The sequence below is a fragment of the Stenella coeruleoalba genome, assembly GCF_951394435.1.
Source record: "Stenella coeruleoalba genome assembly, chromosome: 10".
Lineage (NCBI taxonomy): Eukaryota > Metazoa > Chordata > Mammalia > Artiodactyla > Delphinidae > Stenella > Stenella coeruleoalba.
In genome coordinates, this window is record NC_137156.1 from 56941109 (window position 1) to 56962905 (window position 21797).

At 42.4% G+C, this 21797-nt stretch overlaps 1 protein-coding gene across 5 annotated transcripts in view; it reads left to right on the forward strand.

Moving 5' to 3' along the window:
* The first annotated feature begins 714 nt into the window (after window positions 1–714).
* CTDSPL (CTD small phosphatase like) overlaps window positions 715–21797 on the forward strand; it is a 125869-nt gene continuing 104786 nt past the window's right edge. For all 5 annotated transcript variants that reach the window (XR_013830267.1, XM_079934966.1, XM_079934963.1 and 2 more), the window contains exon 1: window positions 715–1138. Coding sequence is in view for 4 of the 5 variants with exons in the window: in XM_079934966.1 (XP_079791092.1) it covers window positions 1060–1138 (79 nt within the window). In the remaining variant the exon portion in view is untranslated. The remainder of the gene's footprint in view (window positions 1139–21797) is intronic.

The following is a 21797-nucleotide window of genomic DNA, read 5'->3' on the forward strand; positions in this document are numbered from 1 at the left end:
CGGACCCCTCCGCGGGCCGCCTCGGTGTAAGGGACCTCTCTTAGCAGCCTCTACCTCCGCAAACCGCTGCCCTCCGCGCCCAAGTCCCTGACCCCTCGCTTCCCGCGCCGGGATGCCCCTCACCCAGCACCTCCCCCAAGACACCCTCTCGGGACCCTCCTCCCCTTCCCTCACATCTGCCTCCTACTCTTCCTGCCTCCTCCCGGTAAACATCCCTCCCAGGGTACTCCTCACTCTCGCATCCATGCGATCCCTCCTCGGGCCCCCGGGATCCCACTCCGAACACCCCTCCGAGCCCTACCCGCACCCCCGCGGGCCCCTGCCTAGCCCCCCACGCCCCTTAGCCCACTCATCTGCCGGACTCCTCCTCACGGCCCTCGCACCCCAGGCCGCTCACCCCACTCATTTTCCCAGAACCCCTGACACCCCCACACACCCCGGCCCTCTTATCTACCGCCAGGATCCCTCTGGAATCCCCTCCACCCCAAGCCCCTCACCCAACTCGTCTGCCCAAGACCCCCGCCCGCCCTCCACTCACCGCCTCGGCCTCACCCCGAAACCCTCTCCCCCCGGGGCCGGCTGGCAGCGCCGGCGGCGGCGGCGGCGGCGGTGGAGGCCGGTCCTCGGGCCGGGACACACCCACCCGCCCGCCCTCCCGCTTTCCCTCGTTCCCTCCCTCGTTCCCTCCCTCTCTCCCGCCCGCCCGCCCTCGCTCCTGGCTCGCTCCTTCCCCCTCGCCCGCTCCCGCTTCCCGCGGCGCCCGGCCTCCCGCTCCGCCTCCCCGTGCGCGGCTCTCCCGGGCGCGGCTCCGGGGTTCATGGTGACGAGGCGGCGGCCGCTCCAGCCCAGCGGCGGCGGCGGCGGCGGCGGCGGCGGGAGCGGGGGCGCGGGCCCGGGCCGCCTCTCCCAGAGAGCGGGGCCGGGCGGCGGGCGCGCCCAGGCGGCGGCGGCGGCGAGCGCCCCCCCCGGCCCGCGGCCCCGCGCGCCCCCCGCGCCGTGCGCCCGTGCGCCTGGCTGCCGGGGGGCCGGGCCGGCGGGCTGCCGCCGTGCCGCGCACCCATGGACGGCCCGGCCATCATCACCCAGGTGACCAACCCCAAGGAGGACGAGGGCCGGGCCCCGGGCGCCGGCGAGAAAGGTGAGGAGGGGCGCGGGCGCGGCGGGCCGGGGGCGTGGGCACTCCCCGCGCGGCCGGAGTTGGCTGCCGGGCGCCGGCCCGGGCTGGGGGAGGGGTGCGTGGGTGCGGGGTGTGCCGCAGGGAGGCCGGCGTGCGGGTGCCGGCGGGAGGGGGAGTGTGCCCGCGCAGCCCGGGGCGCGGGAGGGGGCGTGCGCCTCTCCCGGGGGGTGGCAATGTGGGGCCGACCCTGCCGGCCGGGAGTTTGTGTGTGCGCTCACGCCGACGGAGAAGTTGTGAGCGCGCGTGTGTGTTCCTGGCAGGTTGGAAGTGTGTGTGCCCTGTGTGTGCAGGAGACAGACGTTGGAAGGGTGTGTGTGCACTTAACGGAGAAGTTGTGAGTGTCGTGCACCCGACACGTTGGGAGTGTGTGTATGTGTCTATCGGTTTATGTGTGTGTGTGCACTTGCATGTTGTGGGTGTGCACACACCAACTGAGAGACGGTAAAGGTGTGTGTGTGTGCACCTAACAGAGGTGGTGCGCTCGGGTTTTCCTGACAGGCTGTGAGTGCGGGTGTGTACCTTATGTAGAGGTTTCTGTGTACCTGACTAGGAGGTTGTGGAATGTATGTGTGCATGCCCAAAAGAGCCTGAGTCTGAGAGTTTGTATGTGTTCGCTCCTGACAGTTTGTGTGTGCAGATGATTGTGTGCCTACAGCACCCAGCTGGCAAGTTGAATATGTTGTGTCCGTCAACTGGCAGGGTGTATGTCTGTGTGCACTCACACCCAAGAAGGCTGTGTGTGCTGTGCCTGACCATGAGCCTGTGTGTGCAGCGTGCGCACCCGACAATGAGGCTGTGTGCCGTGCGTTTAGTTGGTTGCACAAGTGAGGTAGGGGGTCGGGGGGAGCATTGCTGAGCCATCCGCCCTCCTTGACTCTGCCGTCTCAGTGACACCAGCCTGCTGGGCGCATCTGCAAGGCCTGGTCCTCCCTGGGTCCTTTTAGGGCCCAGCTCTCATGGGCACTGGAGGAGCCCTTGGGGGCCAGGTGTATCCCTTCCCGGAGAGTCGGCACTGTGCTGCAGCACCTGGTCTGATTTCAGCACATTTTGGCCCCGTCACCCACTTCTGTTATCTTTTTTGCTCTTTTCCTTTGTGTCCCTGCCCCTCTTGGAGACCTGTTGTCCCCCTCTCTCATGTGCCCTGCTTACTGTCACTTTAGTGAGCTGGCCTGAGGCTTGGACAGTTTTGAAGGGCCAAGGAATCTGGCTTGTTTTGTTCTGGTGACTAAAGCTTCCTGTTATGCGCCGGGCAAATACCTGGACCCAGGTCAGGAGCAGCCCACCAGGACACGCCCCTCCCCTCTCCAGGCCTGGCCTTTGACTTTGACAGAGTCAGATTTCTTTCCATGTGTTATTACTCTTGTGCCAGTCGGGTGAGGTGTGCAGCCCTACGGAGCAGTGGCGTGGGGGTGGGGAGAACACCCCATTGCCTCTCCCCAAGCAGGAACGGCTGAGCAAGCCCACCAGGAAAATGCAAGAAACCACCAGAGGCACCCTGAGATTGGGGATTTGTCAACCCATTTGCACTTTCATAGACCATAAACATTGTGTGTCTGTGGACTTGTTTTCTTTTACGTAAAATTAGAAATCAGACTCCCCCAGGCATTTTCCTGTGCCTTACAAATGGGCTATAAAAAACTCTGCAAAAGGGTGCTCCAGATGAATCTTCATGTCTCTCTGGAGCCCAAGTGGGCAGCACCTTGGTTGGTCTGGCCTTCCTGCCGCTGGGGCTGTTAGTTCTTGGGGCCCTGGCCTGCTGGCTCTGGGCTGGGCATGTCCCCTCAGGGACGTTTTGGTTGGAGGCATCAAGGAGATTTGATGCCTCTGCTTCTCTCCCTCTGTGGATTGAGTGCTTTGTGTGATGCTTTGCCAGAGAGAATCCACAGCTCTTGAGAGGAGAGGGGTGGTGGAAAGCAAGGAAATATTTGTCGAGGCTTCAGCCTTCCTGCTGCTCCCCACCTGGTTCCAGGAGCAGGCACTTACCCAGCTTTCTCTTTTCATATAGATGCTAGGCTTCTAAAGTGGAGTCAGTTATCCAAAATCCAAACCATGTACAAATACTCAAGGATGGTGCTTGTTCTATTCAACTTGTTTACATTGCCCTCCATGACAATCTTTTATTATCTTTAACTGTTTATTTTGTTTGTTTTCTAGTGTCAGGTTGGTTTTGGTAACTGATTAGAGGAATTCCTCACCTGCTGCTCTGGGATGGGGTGGCTAGCTAGTAGGTGCTTCTTGTTGAAGCATTAAAATCCTACTCAATTTAGTTTCTCACTTTAAAAGCTGGAAATAATTTTGGTTAACTATAGTGTGGCAATAAACTTTAGAACCAAGCTTTGGAATAGCTTCTTCAGATTCATAAACCACTAAACAGGTTTAGCAATGTTTCTTGCTTAAGCATGTTGATATATTTAGATAGGCACAATGTATTTTATTTTTATTTCTTTTTAATTGCCAATTTTAATTTTTAATAAAATATGGTATTTATAAGGTGCCTTCCATTTGGTATACACAGTAGATGAGATATAGCTTAAGATCTCAGGACTGTAATAAAAAAACCAATTTATTGGAGACAGAACAGGCACAGTGTATTTTATATCATTTGAGTTTTAGGTAAATACTTAATCCTTTTGGTTTTTATTATGGGGCCTGGAATGTTGTAAGTTTTTGTGATAGGAAAGAAATGCTTGGTTTTAAAAGTTTACTGTTATCATTTGTTCTTAAAATAGGAATAATAATGACTGCCTTTTGGGTTTGATTTGGGGGTTAAATGAGATGAGGTATGTTAAAGACTCTGCCTGGTTCACCAGTGTGTCACTATCCCATAAACCTTTCTTTAGGTTTAGGTTTGCAGAGAAAGTAGTAATGGGCCCAAGCATGGGCTTGGGCGGGCGTGGGGGCAGTTTGCACGAGTTGAATTACTTTTTGACACTTTGCCTCGTGGTGGTGCACCACTCAGAGATGGCTCTCCCTGTCAGAGGTGTGGCCTGTCACCGAAGATTTTTTTTGTAATCATGTTTGACTTGACTGATGGTATAAAGATGCAGAGACAGTTTTCCCTGAGTTTAGCTCAGCCTGCTTTGCTATCTGGAAATTTATTCTTACAAATCAATATGAAAAAGTCAAACAATGCAGTAGAAAAGTGGTCAAGAGATATCAACAAGAAAAATCAGAGAAGAGGAAATTTGAATGTCCAGTAAGTGTATGAAATGACACTTTACTTCCTGTGAAATTTTTTCATGCATCAGCTAGGTTAAATATTTAAATGACTGACAACATTCAAAGTAAACAAAAGTTTGGGGAAAGGAATACTTTTGTAGTCTTTTGTGAGAGAATACAATACAGACTTTTTAGAGAGTAATTTAGTACTGGCTCATTTAGGAACACGTTTGGCTGCAAGTAACAGAAAACCAGACCTAACCTGATAGGAGTTTATTCTTGTCACATAGCAAGCAGTCTGGAGGTAACTGCCGGCTGGCTTTGGTTCAGCAGCTCATTAGTATCAGGGCTGACCTCACTGTGATTCCCTTGACTTCCCTACATGTTGTAACATGGCTGCCACCCCTCCAAACACCACAGCCACCTTCAGGGCAGGAAAAAGGGACAGTGCCAGTCATGTCCAGCCCTTTTTACTCAGAAAGCAGAAACACTCCTAGGGACGGCCCAGCAAACTTTTGCTGATGTGTAATTGGCCAGAATTGGTCATGTAGTCAGTCGAGCCTTTGTTTTGGAGGTGGGAGAGGAGAAGATGATTGGCAATAGGTGGGAACAGGTGTTGGTTCAGCCAGTCAACAATTTTGGCCACACCTGCAAAGCCCCGGTCTACTTCTGGATTTCTCTCCTAGAGAAATAGCCTCATATGTGGTCCAAGAAACAGCACAAGGATTTTCACCAATGGCTACATTGCTTGCAATAGCAAAAATTGGAAACATCCTAAGTGTCAAAGGATTAGACTGTGGTACATCAATTCCATAGAATACTGCAAGGTACTTGAAAAGAATGAGTAAACATAGATCTAAACATACCGATGTGCAAATTTCCAAGACATTTTGAAGCAGGGGGGAAAATCAATTTGAAGAACAGTATAAACATTGTGATACTGTCTCTATTTAAAAAAAAAATCAGACACACACATAAAACTGTACATATGTCTAGAAATGCACAAAAAATCTGAAGGAAATACTTCAAACAGACAATACTTCCCTGGGGAAAAGATGGGGATGGGAAGCGAGGGAACTTTGCCTTTTTGTTTAAATATTAATGAAAATGTACTTGTGCTTTACAGAATTTTTTTTTTTTTTTTTTTTTTTTTTTCTGTACGTGGGCCTCTCACTGTTGTGGCCTCTCCCGTTGCGGAGCACAGGCTCCGGACGTGCAGGCTCAGCGGCCATGGCTCACGGGTCCAGCCGCTCCGCGGCATGTGGGATCTTCCCGAACTGGGGCACGAACCCGTGTCCCCTGCATGGGCAGGCAGACTCTCAACCACTGCGCCACCAGGGAAGCCCCTGGAAGAATTTTTTTAACTAAAAAAAAAGAAAAGAAATTTCTGTAAGCTAATACATGTCGCTTGATGGGATTTCTCCAGGCAAGTTTGTTTTGGCAGAATTTTGGCCTAAAATGCTAGGTATATTTCCCCCAAATGTTTGCAATACTTAAGCTTAACTCAGAAACCTTTAACCTTTGGGCTGCTAACAAAATTATAGCAAGGAGAAGATTCTTGGAAGCAATAATTATTTCAGATGCTGGAACACATTTGAAGTAGATTCAGTTTGATTAGCTTTTTAATAATAAACTTTTTATTTGGAGATAACTGTGCATTTACATGCAGTTGTAAGAAATCACACAGAGGGCTTCCCTGGTGGCGCAGTGGTTGGGAGTCTGCCTGCTATTGCATGGGACATGGGTTCATGCCCCGCTCTGGGAAGATCCCACATGCCGCGGAGCGGCTGGGCCCGTGAGCCATGGTCGCTGAGCCTTTGTGTCCGGAGCCTACGCTCCACAACGGGAGAGGCCACAACAGTGAGAGGCCCGCGTACTGCAAAAAAAAAAAAAAAAAAAAAAAAAGAAATCACACAGAGATCTCCTGACCTCCCCCTGCCCCACCCTGCCACCTGGTTCCTGCCCATATTAGCATCTTGCAAAACCTTAGTACAAAATCATTGGTGTAGTCAGGATACAGAAAAATTCTATCACCTGGAAGATCCCTCATGGGGCCATTGTATAACCACACCTACTTCCCTCCCATCCTCACCCCTTCTCAGCCCATTGGCAACCACTAGTCTGTTCTTCATTTCTGAAATTTTCTCACTTTATATAAATGTATAGGGGCTTCCCAGGTGGCGCAGTGGTTAAGAATCCGCCTGCCAATGCAGGGGACACAGGTTCGAGCCCTGGCCCGGGAAGATCCCACATGCTGCAGAGCAGCTAAGCCCATGCGCCACAACTACTGAGCCTGTGCTCTAGAGCCTGCGAGCCACAACTACCGAGCTTGTGGGCCACAACTACTGAAGCCCGTGCGCCTACAGCCCATGCTCCACAACAAGAGAAGCCACCGCAATGAGAAGTCCACGCACCTCAAGGAAGAGTAGCCCCCGCTCGACGCAACTAGAGAAAGCCCGCGTGCAGCAATGAAAACCCAATGCAGCCAAAAATAAATAAAATTTTAAAAAATAAATAAAATATATAAATGTATATAAATGGAGTCAAACAATATGTGCTCTTTTGGAATTGACTTTTTTCATTCAGCATAATTCTCTGGATTTTCAGCTAGGTTGTTGCTTGTATCAATATTTTCTTCTTCTTTATTGCTGAGTAGTTTTCCATGACATGGATATACTACAGTTTGTTTAACCATTTACTCTTTGAAGAACATCTGATCGTTTCTGGGTTTGGGCTATTACAAATAAAGCTGCTTTAAACATTAATGGACAGGTTTTTGGGTAGACATAAGTCTTCGTTTCTCCAGGATAAATACCCAGGCACGCAATTGCTGGGTCATATGGTAGTTGCATATTTACTTTTTAAAGAAACTGCCAAACTGTTTTCCAGATTAAATGTATCAGTTTACAGTCTCACCAACAATGTGTGAATGATCCAATGTGGAGAACCACATCCTCACCAGCATTTGATGTCACTTTTTTATATTAGCCATTCTGATAAGCATGTAGTAGTATCTCATTGTGGTTTTATTTACATTTCCCTGATGGCTAATGATGTTGAACGTCTTTTCATGTGCTCTTTTCCTTCTGTATATTTTCTCTGATGGGATGTCCCTTCGTGTCTTTAGTCTGTGCTCTAACTGGATTTTTTTTTACTGTTGAGTTTTGAGAATTCTTTTCATATTCTAGGTATTAGTCTTTTGTCAGATATGTGGTTTGCAAATATTTTCTCCTTATCTTTAGCTTGTATTTTCATCCTAACACAGACTTTTGCAGAACAAAAGTTTTAAATGTTGAAAAGGTACAATATATCAGTTTTTCCTTCTATTGATTGTGCTTTTGAGGTCAACTCTAAGAACTCTTTATCTAGCACTAGATCCCAAAGATTTTCTCATATGCTTTTCCTAAAAGTTTTATAGTTTTACATCTAATACCATTATCTATTCTGATTTAATTTTTATAAGGTGATTGACTTAGATTCACTTTTTGTCTCTGGCTGTCGAATTACTTTAGCCACATTTGTTGGAAAGGCTTTCCTTCTGCTTTTGCGCTTCTTTTCCGTCTCTGTCAAAAATCAGTGCATCATATTTGTGTAGGTCTCTTTCTGAGTTTTTTATTTTGTTCCACTGATTTATGTGTCTATCCCTCTGCCTGTATCACAGTCTTGATTACTGTAGCTATATGTTAAGTCTTGAGATAGGGTAGCCTGATTCCTCCAAATTTTGTTCTTTTTCAAAATTGTTTTAGCTGTTCTAGTTCCTTTGTCTTTCTATATATATTCTACAATAATCTTGTCTATATCTATTAAAAAAAACTTGCTGAGATTTGGTAGGAATTGAATTAAACCTGTGTGTCAATTTGGGGAGAATTGACATCTTTACTACTTCGAGTCTTCCAGTTCATGACCACGGTATGTCTTTTCATTTATTTAGATATTCTTTGATTCTTTCATCAGGGTTAAATAGTTTTCAGCATACAGGTCCTATTAATGTTTTTGTTAGATATGCATCTCAGTGTTTCTCTTTTTTTAAGTTATTATATTTTTAATTTTGGTGTTCATGTGTTCAGTGCTAGTGTATAGGAATACAATTGAGTTTTGTATGTTTTCCTTGTATCCTGTGATTGCTCATCTCACTTATTAGTTATAAGAGGCTCTATATACTTCTTGGGGCTTTTAACATAGACAAACATGTCATCACATAAGAACACTTATATTCATTTCTGATTTGTATGCTTTTCTTTTTCTTGCTTTATTGCACTGACGAGAACTTAGAGAAGTATGATGAATAAGAGTTGTGAGAAAGTACATCCTTGCCTTGTTCCCCATGGGAAACCATTTCAGTCTTTTACCATTAAGTATATTGTCAGCTGTTGTTTTTTTGTATGTCTTTATCAGGTTGAGGAAGTTCTCCGTATCCCAGTGTTTCTGGGAGTTTCAGAAATGGATGTTGAATTTTGTCATATGCTTTTTCTGCATCAGTTGATATGATCATATGAGTTTTCATTTTTAGTCTGTTAATATGATAGATTACACTGATGAATTTTGACATATCAAACCGCTTGCATGCCTAGAAAAAACCTCATGGTTGTATATATAGTTCTTTTTATATATTAGTGAATTCTTTTTTTTTGTTTTGGTTTTTTTGGTTTTTTTTTTTTTTGCGGTACGCGGGCCCCTCACTGCTGTGGCCCCTCCTGTCGCGGAGCACAGGCTCCGGACGCGCAGGCTCAGCGGCCATGGCTCACGGGCCCAGCCATGGCTCACGGGCCCAGCCACTCCGCGACATGTGGGATCCTCCCGGACCAGGGCACGAACCCGTGTCCCCTGCATCGGCAGGCGGACTCTCAACTACTGCGGCACCAGGGAAGCGCTATATTAGTGAATTCTAATTGCTCATATTGCTAATATTAGCAATATTTCTGTTGCTAATATTTGAGGATTTTTACATCTGTATTCACGAGTGATATTGGTCTATAGTTTTCCTTTTTGGCATGGTCTTTATCTGGTTTGGTATCAGCTTTGTAAAATAAATTGGGAAGTATTCTCTCTTCTCTTTTCTGGAAGAGATTGTGTAGCACTGGTGTTCATTCTTCAGTGAAATCATCTATGCCTGGAGATTTCTTTTGAGGGGGGTTTTTAAATTACAAATTCAATTTCTTTAATAGTTACAGAGCTATTCAAATTATCTCTTTCATACTGGGTAAGTTGTGTCATTTTTGTTTTTAGAGATTTAATCCATTTCATCAAAGTTGTCAAATTTGTGTGTAGAGTTGTTCATACTATTATTCCCTTGTTACCTGTTTGAAGCTTGCAGGGTCTGAAGTGATAGCCGCTGTTTCTCATATCCCCTGTTCCATTCGTAGTATTGGTAATTTGTGTCTTCCATGTTATTTTTTGGTCAGGCTTGATAGAGGTTTCTCAATTTTCTTGATCTTTAGAAAGAACCAACTTTGTGTTTCATTCATTTTTCTCTACTGCTTTATGTTTTCAACTTAATTGATATCTGTTCTTTTCTTTTAAAAAAATTTTTTTAATTTAATTTTATTTTTTTATACAGCAGGTTCTTATTAGTCATAAATTTTATACACATCAGTGTATACATGTCAATCCCAACCTCCCAGTTCACCCCCCCCACCCCCCACCGCTTTCCCAACTTGGTGTCCATATGTTTGTTCCCTACATCTGTGTCTCAATTTCTGCCCTGCAAACTGGTTCATCTGTACCATTTTTCTAGGTTCCACATATATGCATTAATATACGATATTTGTTTTTCTCTTTCTGACTTACTTCACTCTGTATGACAGCCTCTAGATCCATGCACATCTCTACAAATGACCCAATTTCGTTCCCTTTTATGGCTGAGTATATTCCATTGTATATGTGTACCACATCTTCTTTATCTATTCGTCTGTTGATGGGCATTTAGTTGCTTCCATGTCCTGGCTATTGTAAATAGGGCTGCAATAAACATTGGGGTGCATGTTTCTTTTTGAATTATGGTTTTCTCTGGCTATATGCCCAGTAGTGGGATTGCTGGGTCATATGGTAATTCTATTTTTAGTTCTTTAAAGAACCTCCATACTATTCTCCATAGTGGTGGTATCAATTTATATTCCCACCAACAGTGCAAGAGGGCTCCCTTTTCTCCACACACTCTCCAGCATTTTGTTGTTTATAGATTTTCTGATGATTCCCATTCTAACTGGTGTGAGGTGATACCTCATTGTAGTTTTGATTTGCATTTCTCTAATAATTAGTGATGTTGAGCAGCTTTTCATGTGTTTCTTGGCCATCTGTATATCTTCTTTGGACAAATGTCTATTTAGGTCTTCTGCCCATTTTTGAATTGGGTTTTTTGTTTTTTTAATATTGAGCCGCATGAGCTGTTTATATATTTTGGAGATTAGTCCTTTGTCCGTTGATTCATTTGCAAATATTTTCTCCCATTCTGAGTATTGTCTTTTCGTCTTGTTTATGGTTTCCTTTGCTGTGCAAAAACTTTGAAGTTTCATTAGGTCCCATTTGTTTATTTTTGTTTTTATTTCCATTACTTTAGGAGGTGAATCAAAAAAGATGTTGCTGTGATTTATGTCAAAGAGTGTTCTTCCTGTGTTTTCCTCTAAGAGTTTTATAGTGTGCAGTCTTACATTTAGGTCTTGAATCCATTTTGAGTTTATTTTTGTGTATGGTGTTAGGGAGTGTTCTAATTTCATTCTTTTACATGTAGCTGTCCAGTTTTCCCAGCACCACTTATTGAAGAGGCTGTCTTTTCTCCATTGTATATCCTTGCCTCCTTTGCCATAGAGTAGTTGACCATAGGTGTGTGGGTTTATCTCTGGGCTTTCTATCTTGTTTCATTGATCAATCTATGTTTCTGTTTTTGTGCCAGTACCATATTGTCTTGATTACTGTAGCTTTATGGTATAGTCTGAAGTCAGGGAGTCTGATTCCTCCAGCTCCGTTTTTTTTCCCTCAACACTGCTTTGGCTATTCGGGATCTTTTGTGTCTCCATACATATTTTAAGATTTTTTTGTTCTAGTTCCGTAAAAAATGCCATTGGTAATTTGATAGGGATTGCATTGAATCTGTAGACTGCTTTGGGTAGTATAGTCATTTTCACAACATTGATTCTTCCAATCCAAGAACATGGTATATCTCTCCACCTGTTGGTGTCATCTTTAATTTCTTTCATCAGTGTCTTATAGTTTTCTGCATACAGGTCTTTTGTCTCCCAAGGTAGGTCTGTTCCTAGGTATTTTATTCTTTTTGTTGCAATGGTAAGTGGGAGTGTTTCCTTAATTTCTCTTTGAGAATTTTCATCATTAGTGTATAGGAATGCAAGAGATTTCTGTGCATTAATTTTGTATCCTGCAACTTTACCAAATTCATTGATTAGCTCTAGTAGTTTTCTGGTGGCATCTTTAGCATTCTCTATGTGTAGTATCATGTCATCTGCAAACAGTGACACTTTTACTTCTTCTTTTCCAATTTGTATTCCTTTTATTTCTTTTTCTTCTCTGACTGCCGTTGCTAGGACTTCCAAAACTATGTTGAATAATAGTGGCGAGAGTGGACATCCTTGTCTTGTTCCTGATCTTAGAGGAAATGCTTTTAGTTGCTGTGGGTTTGTCGTATATAGCCTTTATTATGCTGAGGTAGGTTCCCTCTATGCCCATTTTCTGGAGAGTTTTTATCATAAATGGGTGTTGAATTTTGTCAAAAGCCTTTTCTGCATCTATTGAGATGATCTTATGGTTTTTATTCTTCAATTTGTTAATATGGTGTATCACATAGATTGATTTGCATATATTGAAGAATTCTTGCATCCCTGGGATAAATCCCACTTGATCATGGTGTATGATCCTTTTAATGTGTTTTTGGATTCTGTTTGCTAGTATTTTCTTGAGGATTTTTGCATCTATATTCATCAGTGAAATTGGTCTGTAATTTTCTTTTTTTGTAGTATCTTTGTCTGGTTTTAGTATCAGGGTGATGGTGGCCTCATAGAATGAGTTTGGGAGTGTTCCTTCCTCCGCAATTTTTTGGAAGAGTTTGAGAAGGATGGGTGTTAGCTCTTCTCTAAATGTTTGATAGAATTCACTAGTGAAGCCATCTGGTCCTGGACTTTTGTTTGTTGGAAGATTTTTAATCACAGTTTCAATTTCATTACTTGTGATTGATCTGTTCATATTTTCTATTTCTTCCTGGTTCAGTCTTGGAAGGTTATACCTTTCTAAGAATTTGTCCATTTCTTCCAGGTTGTCCATTTTTTAGGCATAGAGTTGCTTGTAGTAGTCTCTTAGGATGCTTTGTATTTCTGCGGTGTCTGTTGTAACTCCTCCTTTTTCATTTCTAATTTTATTGATTTGAGTCCTCTCCCTCATTTTCTTGATGAGTCTGGCTAATGGTTTATCATTTTTATTTTCTCAAAGAAGCAGATTTAAGTTTTATTGATCTTTGCTATTGTTTTCTTTGTTTCTATTTCATTTATTTCTGCTCTGATCTTTATGATTTCTTTCCTTTTGCTAACTTTGGGTTTTGTTTGTTTTTCTTTCTCTAGTTCCTTTAGGTGTAAGGTTAGATAGTTTATTTGAGATGTTTCTTGTTTCTTGAGATAGGCTTGTGTAGCTATAAACTTCCCTCTTAGAACTGCTTTTGCTGCATCCCATAGGTTTTGGTTCTTCGTGTTTTCATTGTCATTTGTCTCTAGGTATTTTTTGATTTCCCCTTTGATTTCTTCAGTGATTTCTTGGTTATTTAGTAACATATTGTTTAGCCTCCATGTGTTTGTGTTTTATACGTTTTTTTCCCCTGTAACTGATTTCTAATCTCATAGCGTTGTGGTCAGAAAAGATGCTTGATATGATCTCAGTTTTCTTAAATTTACTGAGGCTTGATTTGTGACCCAAGATGTGATCTATCCTGGAGAATGATCTGTGCGCACTTGAGAAGAAAGTGTAATCTGCTGTTTTTGGATGGAATGTCCTATAAATATCAATTAAATCTATCTGGTCTGTTGTGCCATTTAAAGCTTGTGTTTCCTTATCAATTTTCTGTTTGGACGATCTGTTCATTGGTGTAAGTGAGGTGTTAAAGTCCCCCACTGTTATTGTGTTACTGTTGATTTTCTCTTTTATAGCTGTTAGCAGTTGCCTTATGTATAGAGGTGCTCCTATGTTTGGTACATATATATCTGTAATTGTTATATCTTCTTCTTAGATTGATCCCTTGATCATTACGCAGTGTCCTTCCTTGTCTCTTGTAACATTCTTTATTTTAAAGTCTATTTTATCTGATTTGAGTATTGTTCCTCCAGCTTTCTTTTCATTTCCATTTGCATGGAATATCTTTTTCCATCCCCTCACTTTCACTCTGAATGTGTCTCTGGGTCTGAAGTGGGTCTCTTGTAGATGGCATATATATGGGTCTTGTTTTTGTATCCATTCAGTGAGCCTGTGTCTTTTGGTTGGAGCATTTAATCCATTCACATTTAAGGTAATTATCGATATGTATGTTCCTATTACCATTTTCTTAATTGTTTTGCGTTTGTTTTTGTAGGTCCTTTTCTTCTCTTGTATTTCCCACTTAGAGAAGTTCCTTTAGCATTTGTTGTAGAGCTGGTTTGGTGGTGCTGAATTCTCTTATCTTTTGCTTGCCCATCGAATCTGAATGAGATCCTTGCCAGTAGAGTGATCTTGGTTGTAGGTTCTTCCTTTTCATCACTTTAAGTATATCATCCTACTCCCCTTCTGGCTTGTAGAGTTTCTGCTGAGAAATCAGCTGTTAACCTTATGGGAGTTCCCTTGTATGTTATTTGTCATTTTTCCCTTGCTGCTTTCAATAATTTTTCTTTGTCTTTAATTTTTGCCAATTGTTTACTATGTGTCTTGGCGTGTTTCTCCTTGGGTTTATCCTGTATGGGACTCTCTGTGCTTCCTGGACTTGGGTGGCTATTTCCTTTCCCATGTTAGGGAAGTTTTCGACTATAATCTCTTCAAATATTTTCTCAAATCCTTTCTCTCTCTCTTCTCCTTCTGGGACCCCTATAATGCGAATGTTGTTGCATTTAATGTTGTCCCAGAGGTCTCTTAGGCTGTCTTCATTTCTTTTCATTCTTTTTTCTTTATTCTGTTCCACAGCAGTGAATTCCACCATTCTGTCTTCCAAGTCGCTTATCCATTCTTCTGCCTCAGTTATTCTGCTATTGATTCCTTCTAGTGTAGTTTTCATTTCAGTTATTGTATTGCTCATCTGTTTGTTTGTTCTTTAATCCTTCTAGGTCTATGTTAAACATTTCTTGCATCTTCCTGATCTTTGCCTCCACTCTTTTTCCGAGGTCCTGGATCATCTTTACTATCATTATTCTGAATTGTTTTTCTGGAAGATTGCCTATCTCCGTTTCATTTAGTTCTTTTTCTGGGGTTTTATCTTGTTCCTTCATCTGGTATATAGCCCTCTGCCTTTTCATCTTGTCTATCTTTCCGTGAATGTCTCTGTTCTTTTCTTTATTATTTCTTTCCTTCTGCTTGATTTGGGTTTATTTTGCCCTTTTTCTAGGTTCTTGGAGGGGAACTTAGATTATTGGTTGAGACTTTTCTTTTTTCCTAATGTATGCATTTAGTGCTACATAGTTTTCTCTGAGCACTACTTTTGCAATATCCCACAAATTTTGATTTATTATATTTTCATCTTCATTCAGTTCCATGTAATTTTTTAAAGTAGGCTTTATTGGGCTTCCCTGGTGGCGCAGTGGTTGAGAGTCCGCCTGCCGATGCAGGGGACACGGGTTCTTGCCCGGTCAGGGAAGATCCCACATGCTGCGGAGCGGCTGGCCCTGTGAGCCATGGCCGGTGAGCCTGTGCGTCCGGAGCCTGTGCTCCACAACGGGAGAGGCCACAACAGTGAGAGTCCCGTGTACTGCAAAAAAAAACCCCAAAACAAAAACAAAACAAAAAAAAATAGGCTTTATTTTTTAGAACAGTTTTAGGTTCACAGCAAAATTGAGCACAAAGTATAGAGTTCCCACATAATGCTGACCCCACACATTTTCACCTCATTTGGGTAAATACCAAGGAGCGCTATTGCTGTACTATATGGTGAGAATATTTTTTGTTTTGTAAGAAACTGTCAAAGTGTCTTCCAAAGTATTTGTATCAACCTTAGTTTTCAAAAGTTTAGTTATGTTATTTCTTGGCATGGATTTCTTCAGGTTTATCCTATTGGGGATTCGCTCAACTTCTTGAATTTGTATGTTGTCTCTCACCAAATCTGCGAAGTTTTCAGCCAGTATTTCCTGAAGTGCTTTTTCAGCACTGCCCTTTTCTCCTCTTGTTCTGGGACTCTGATGACACAAATATTAGATCCTTTGTTATAGTCCCACAGGTTTATCAATACTATTCTTTTTTTTTTTTTTAACCTTTTCTCCCTGTTGATTCAGATTGGGTAATTTCTGTTGGTCTATCTTCAAGTTCATTGATTTGTTCTTAGTCCCCTCCATTCTGCTATTGAGCCCATACACGAGTTTTTTATTTCAACTTTTGTATTTTTTTTTGTTTAAAATTTTCCATTCAGTTTTTCTTTATGTCTTGTATTTCTTTACTAAGACCTTCTATTTCTTTGCTGAGGCTTTCTATTTTCATTTATTTTAAGTGTGTTCCTAATTGATTTTTATTGTAGCTGCTTGAAAATCTTTGTCAGGTGAGTGTTACATCTCTGTCTTCTTGGTGTTGGCATCGATTGACTGTCTTTTTTTCATTCAGTTTGAGATCTTCTGGCTCTTGGTGTAACAAGTGAATTACAGTTGAAACCTGGACATTTTCATGTTGTATGAGACTCTGGGTCTTAGTTCAACCTTCTGTTTTAGTTGGTTTTCTCTGGCACTGCTCTAGCAGGGAAGGGGGAACACTGCCTCCTTATTGCCAGATTGAGGTAGAAGTCCAAGATCTCCACTTGTCCTCTTTTGGCAAATCTGCTGGGCAGGGGAGGGAGTTTCAGCTCCCACATGGTCTCTGCTGAACTGCAGTGGGAGTGGTCTCACTACCACTGGGTGATGGTGAAAGCCCTGAATCTTCCTGTCCCTCTTCTGACTCCACCCCTGTAGGTAGGGAAGGAGCATTTCATTACTGCTGGGTAGGGATAGAAGTCCAATCTGGCCACATGGTCTCCACTGACACCACTGGGAGTGGAAGGGACTCAGTACCAGCTGTCAGGGATGAAGGTCTCTTCTGCCTACGTGGTTTTCTCAAACACTGCCCCAGCAGGGTGGTGGGGTGCTTCCTTACACACTGGTGGGGGTGGAATTCTACATACGCATTGGATTTTGCTAATATAGGTGGGGTTGGGGCCACAGTGTGTGTGTGTGTGTGTGTGTGTGTGTGTTATTCGCTGCAGTAGAGCAGTTATTATCTGAAAGCTTTCTGTCTTACTAGACTGTCCCTTTTCTGATCCTTTGGTTACAAAGAATAGGCCTTTGAGAGGACTTTGTCTGCAACTGTTGATGTTTGCCCATATCCAGCTCCTTCAGCTCTAAGTCTGGGTTATCTGAGGTAAAAGAAAACCCCGGGGGTCACCACTGTCAGTTCAGGTCTCAGGTCCCTCGCTGCTCTGCCTTCTTTCCACCTTCAGTCTTTTTATGTTTGCTATATAAACCAGGTTTTTAGTTGTACTTAGTGGAAAGAATAGGAAGAAGTATGTTTACTTCATCTTCTTGGAAGTAGAAGTCCCCTGGTTAATTTTTAGACCTATCCAAATTAAGTGTTTTAAGGAAGACTGGATTTGGAAAGTTGTAACTTTCAAGGTTTATTTCAGCAATGTGCTAATGACTGATGTAAAAGTCAAATTGAGTTAGTGCTCTGAGAATCTTGATTGTCCCTGAAAAAGAGAAATGATAAAGAATTCAGTGTGAAATCAGGTCTAGATCAGTGGGGCTTCAGTGACAACTGTTGTTGAGCCAACCTTCAAAGGATGCTTTCATAAGCTTACGTCTTAACACCAGAATTTAGATCAGAATTCTCAAGTATCCTGATTTAGATGTATTTTTGATCTAATATTCTGTTTGATTGGCAAGCATGTTTAAACCCATATCTTATCTTTCACTTTGTTTCTCAAATGAGAAAGCATCCATTTAAGTAGATAGAAGAAGTGTCTTCCTCGGGTAAACACAAAGGAGCTTATCTCTGGTTTTAGCGCTTGTGACCACCAGGCAGGGCTCACTGGCCAGTGAGTGGAAAAGCCTGCTTCCAGTCTGTGCTGCCCTGAAAGTAGGTCTGAGGACTTCAGAAACTTGGCCCAGGCTGCACTTGACCAGAGTGGCCCAGGTCGGAGGGGAACCCCATTTGCAATGGCAGGACTGGGCTTTCAGGGGGGACCACACGGCTTTACGTTTAATTCTGAGGTATTTATTTATTTTCCTTCCAGTTTTGTTGACATACGACATTATTTAAGTTTAAGGGATACAGTATAATGACTTGACATACATACGTATTGTGAGATGATTACCACAATAAGTATACATCCATTACCTCATATAGTTACCAAAAAAATGTTTTCCCTTATGATAAGAATTTTTAGGATTCACTTCCTTAGCAACTTTCAAATATACCACCCCGCATTGTAAACTACAGTCATCATGTTGCACGTTACATCCTTAGTGCTTGTTATCTTATAAATGGAAGTTTGTACCTTATGACCACCTTCACTCACTTCCCCCCTCCGCACCCTCTGCCTCTGGGAACCACAGTTCTGATCTCTTTTCCTATGAATTTGGTTTTTTTTAGATTCCACATATAAGTGAGATCATAAAGTATTTGTCTTTTTCTGACTTATTTCATTTAGCATACTGCCCCCTTAGGTCCATCCATAATGTTGCAAATGGCAGGATTTCCTTCTTTATTATGACAATAATGTTCCACTATATATTGATAATATATGTGTGAATCTATATGTATATGAATCTTACATGTATATGAATATATATATAGATGTGTGTGTGTGTGTGTCTGTGTGTGTGTGTGTGTGTGTGTAGTGATGTTGGGGGTGGGAGAAGGGGGATACATGACAGGGCCAGTGGGTTCACTGGGTCCTTTCAGCCAGGAATTGGCAGAGGTCAGGAAACACTCTGGCCACAGACGATTCTAGAGTTAAACATACAATACATATATAATTTTTTTTCACTTGCTTTGGTAATAATGTATGATGCTAAGGTCAGCAGTATATAACTACTAATCAAGGGAATGTAAGGATTCTCTTGGGAAATGTTGAGGTATAATATATACCTTGAAACTTATTTTCCAGATATTAAATCATGATTTATAAGACATTTGAAGTTTAGTATTTTTAATGACCTAGCTTTCTTTTAAAAATCTACTTTCGGGACTTCCCTGGTGGGGCAGTGGTTAAGAATCTGCCTACCAGTGCAGGGGACATGGGTTCGAGCCCTGGTCTGGGAAGATCCCACTTGCCTGGATCAACTAAGCCCGTGCGCCACAACTACTGAGCCTGTGCTCTAGAGCCCGCAAGCCACAACTACTGAGCCCACGTGCCACAACTACTGAAGCCCGCACGCCTAGAGCCCATGCTCCGCAACAAGAGAAGCCACTGCAGTGAGAAGCAACGAGGAGTAGTGCCTGCTCGCCACAACCAGAGAAAGCCCGTGGCAGCAACGAAGACCCAACACAGCCAAAAATTAAATAAGTAAATAAATAAATCTACTTTCATTAAATAGTTTCCTTTTCTTTAATCTTTTTTAAAAAAATATTTATTTATTTGGTTGTACCAGGTGGGCTCCTTAGTGGCTTGCAAACTCTTAGTTGCGTCATGCATATTAGATCTAGTTCCCTCACCAGGGATAGAACCTGGGCCCCCTGCATTGGGAGCACGGAGTCTTAGCCGCTGCGCCACCAGGGAAGTCCCTCCTTTCCTTTAATCTTTTACTATTTTTTCTTTTAATGAGGAGGCATGGTCAGTGCTTTATTTAAAATAAAATTAAGCAAATGTTTGTCTTTGTGGCTTTGAAATAACACATAATGGAGCAAAGGCTTAGGAACTGCTTGTAGCCCTGGGTTGGGATGTGGACATTTTTATATTTGGGATCAGGACAGAAAACACTAAAAACACATAGTTCTCTGAAACTAGGGCCTAATAAACAGTGGTCTTCATGGATACTAAGGATTATGTAATCACCTAAGTAATCTCTCATTTTGATTCTGAGTAGCTGCTTCAAGTTAAAAACTGAAAGGTTTCTTTGTAATTATAACTCGTCCTAAGGCTACTTGCCAAAGTGTTTTAAAATCCTGGTACTCAAAGCACTTTAAAAACTGAAGAGAAGTGGCTTAATATGTGATGGCTGATACTATTCTTACCTTTCATAGTTAGCATTTAACCTAAGCTTTCAGTGTTTCACGGTGTCATGAACAACAAACCACACTACCTTGTCAGCACGCACTACCTTGTCAACACGGCTTGAATAAATGTAGCCTTTTAGTATCAGAGAGAAGTCAGTATTCCAGTAAACATTCATCCTGTACTTGGCATTGTGTGTAATGTGTCCCTCTGCATTCTGATCAAGCTCCAGCTTCCATGCTTAACGTATCATAAATTTGTTCTAAGTATTTGACTCACTTATGTCCAGGTCAGAAACCACTGACTTTAATTCCAGAACCTTCTGTCAGAGCCGTATTTTCTTTCCCCTTTTTGAGGAATCAGTTCAACATATTCATTTTTGTTTGGGTTAGAACAAAAACATTTCAAGGCAGTCATCAAACAAGCATGCAGTTGAAGGCGCTGTTAACTCTGTCAAGTGTATGAGCACTTATTAGTGAGCATGAATTTTTCTGTCCCACAGGATATTCTGTTTTACTACATAGACTTGACTGGTTTTTTTTAAGTTTAATTTTTTTAATGAGGTAAATTTACATACAATAAAAATCATTCTTTTTAGTGTAACCCAAGGTTACGAAGTTCCCTGAGCTTTGACAAACTCATACAGCTGTGTAACCACCTCCATAATCAAGATAGAGAATATTTCCATGCCTCTCAAAATAATCCCTGTGCCCCTCAGCCGCTACCCACCCTCCACACTCAGCTCAGAACAACTGATCTGTTCTCTCCCCTGTCCTTCCCTTTTCTGAAATATCATCTAAACAGAATCATGCAATATGGAGCCTTTTGAGTTTGGCTTCTTTCACTTAGTGTAATGCTTTTGAAATTCCTCCAGATGGTTGCCTGTATCAGTAGTTTGTTGCTATTTATTGCTGAGTAGTGTTCGATTGTACGCATGTACCACAATCTGAAAGTATATGTTTAACTTTATTTAAAAAAAAACTGCCAGTTTTCCAAAGAAGCAGTACTATTTTGCATTTCCACTAGCAATGTTTGACTATTCCAGTTACTCTGTATCTTTGTCAGTACTTAGCATTGTCAATTTTTAAATTTTAGCCATTCTGGTGGGCATCTAGTGGTATCTTGTGGTTTTAATTTCTATTTCACTAACAACTGATAGTGCTGAGATTCTTTTTATGGACTTATGTGCCATTCACCTTTTGGCAAATTGTCTGTTCAAATAGTTGCCAATTTAAAAAATATTAGATTATTTGATTTCTCATTATTGAGTTTGAAAGTTTTTTATATATTCTGGATACAAGTACTTTGTTGAATATGTGTTTTGCAAATACTTTATCCCAGTCTTTTATGTGTCTTTTCATTTTCTAAGCAATGTCTCTGATTTTCCAATTTTTTTGTAGTTAAACACACTTTACATAAAATTTACCATCTTAACCATTTTTTATTTTTTTAATTAATTAATTTGTTTGTTTATTTATTTGGCTGCATCGGGTCTTCGTTGTAGCACGGGCTTCTCTCTAGTTGCGGTGCGTGGGCTAATCTCTAGTTGCGGCACAAGGTCTTCTCTCTAGTTGTGGCTCTCGGGCTTCTCTCTAGTTGTGGTGTGTGGGTTTTCTCTCTCTAGTTGTGGCGTGCGGAGTCCAGGGCGCGTGGGCTCTGTGGTTGGCGGCAGGCGCACTCTCTCGTTGAGGCGCCCGAACTCAGTAGTTGTGGCTCGCGGGCTTAGTTGCCCCACGGCATGTGGGATCTTAGTTCCCCGACCAGGGATCGAACCTGGTCCCCTGCATTGAGAGGCGGATTCTTTACCACTGGACCACCAGGGAAGTCTCATTAACCATTTTAAAGGGTACAATTCAATGATATTAAGTATATTCATGTTGTTGTACAAATATCACCACCATTCATCTCCAGAACTCTTTTCATCTTACAAAACTGAAACTCTGTACCCATTAAACAATAACTCCCCATTCCCCCTCTCCCCAGCCCCTGGCAACCACCCTTCCACTTTCTGTCTCTGATTTTGACTACCCTAGCTACCTCATATAAGTGGAATCATACAGTATTTGTCTTTTCATGACTGACTTATTTCAGTTAGTATAAAGTCCTCAAGGTTGATCCACT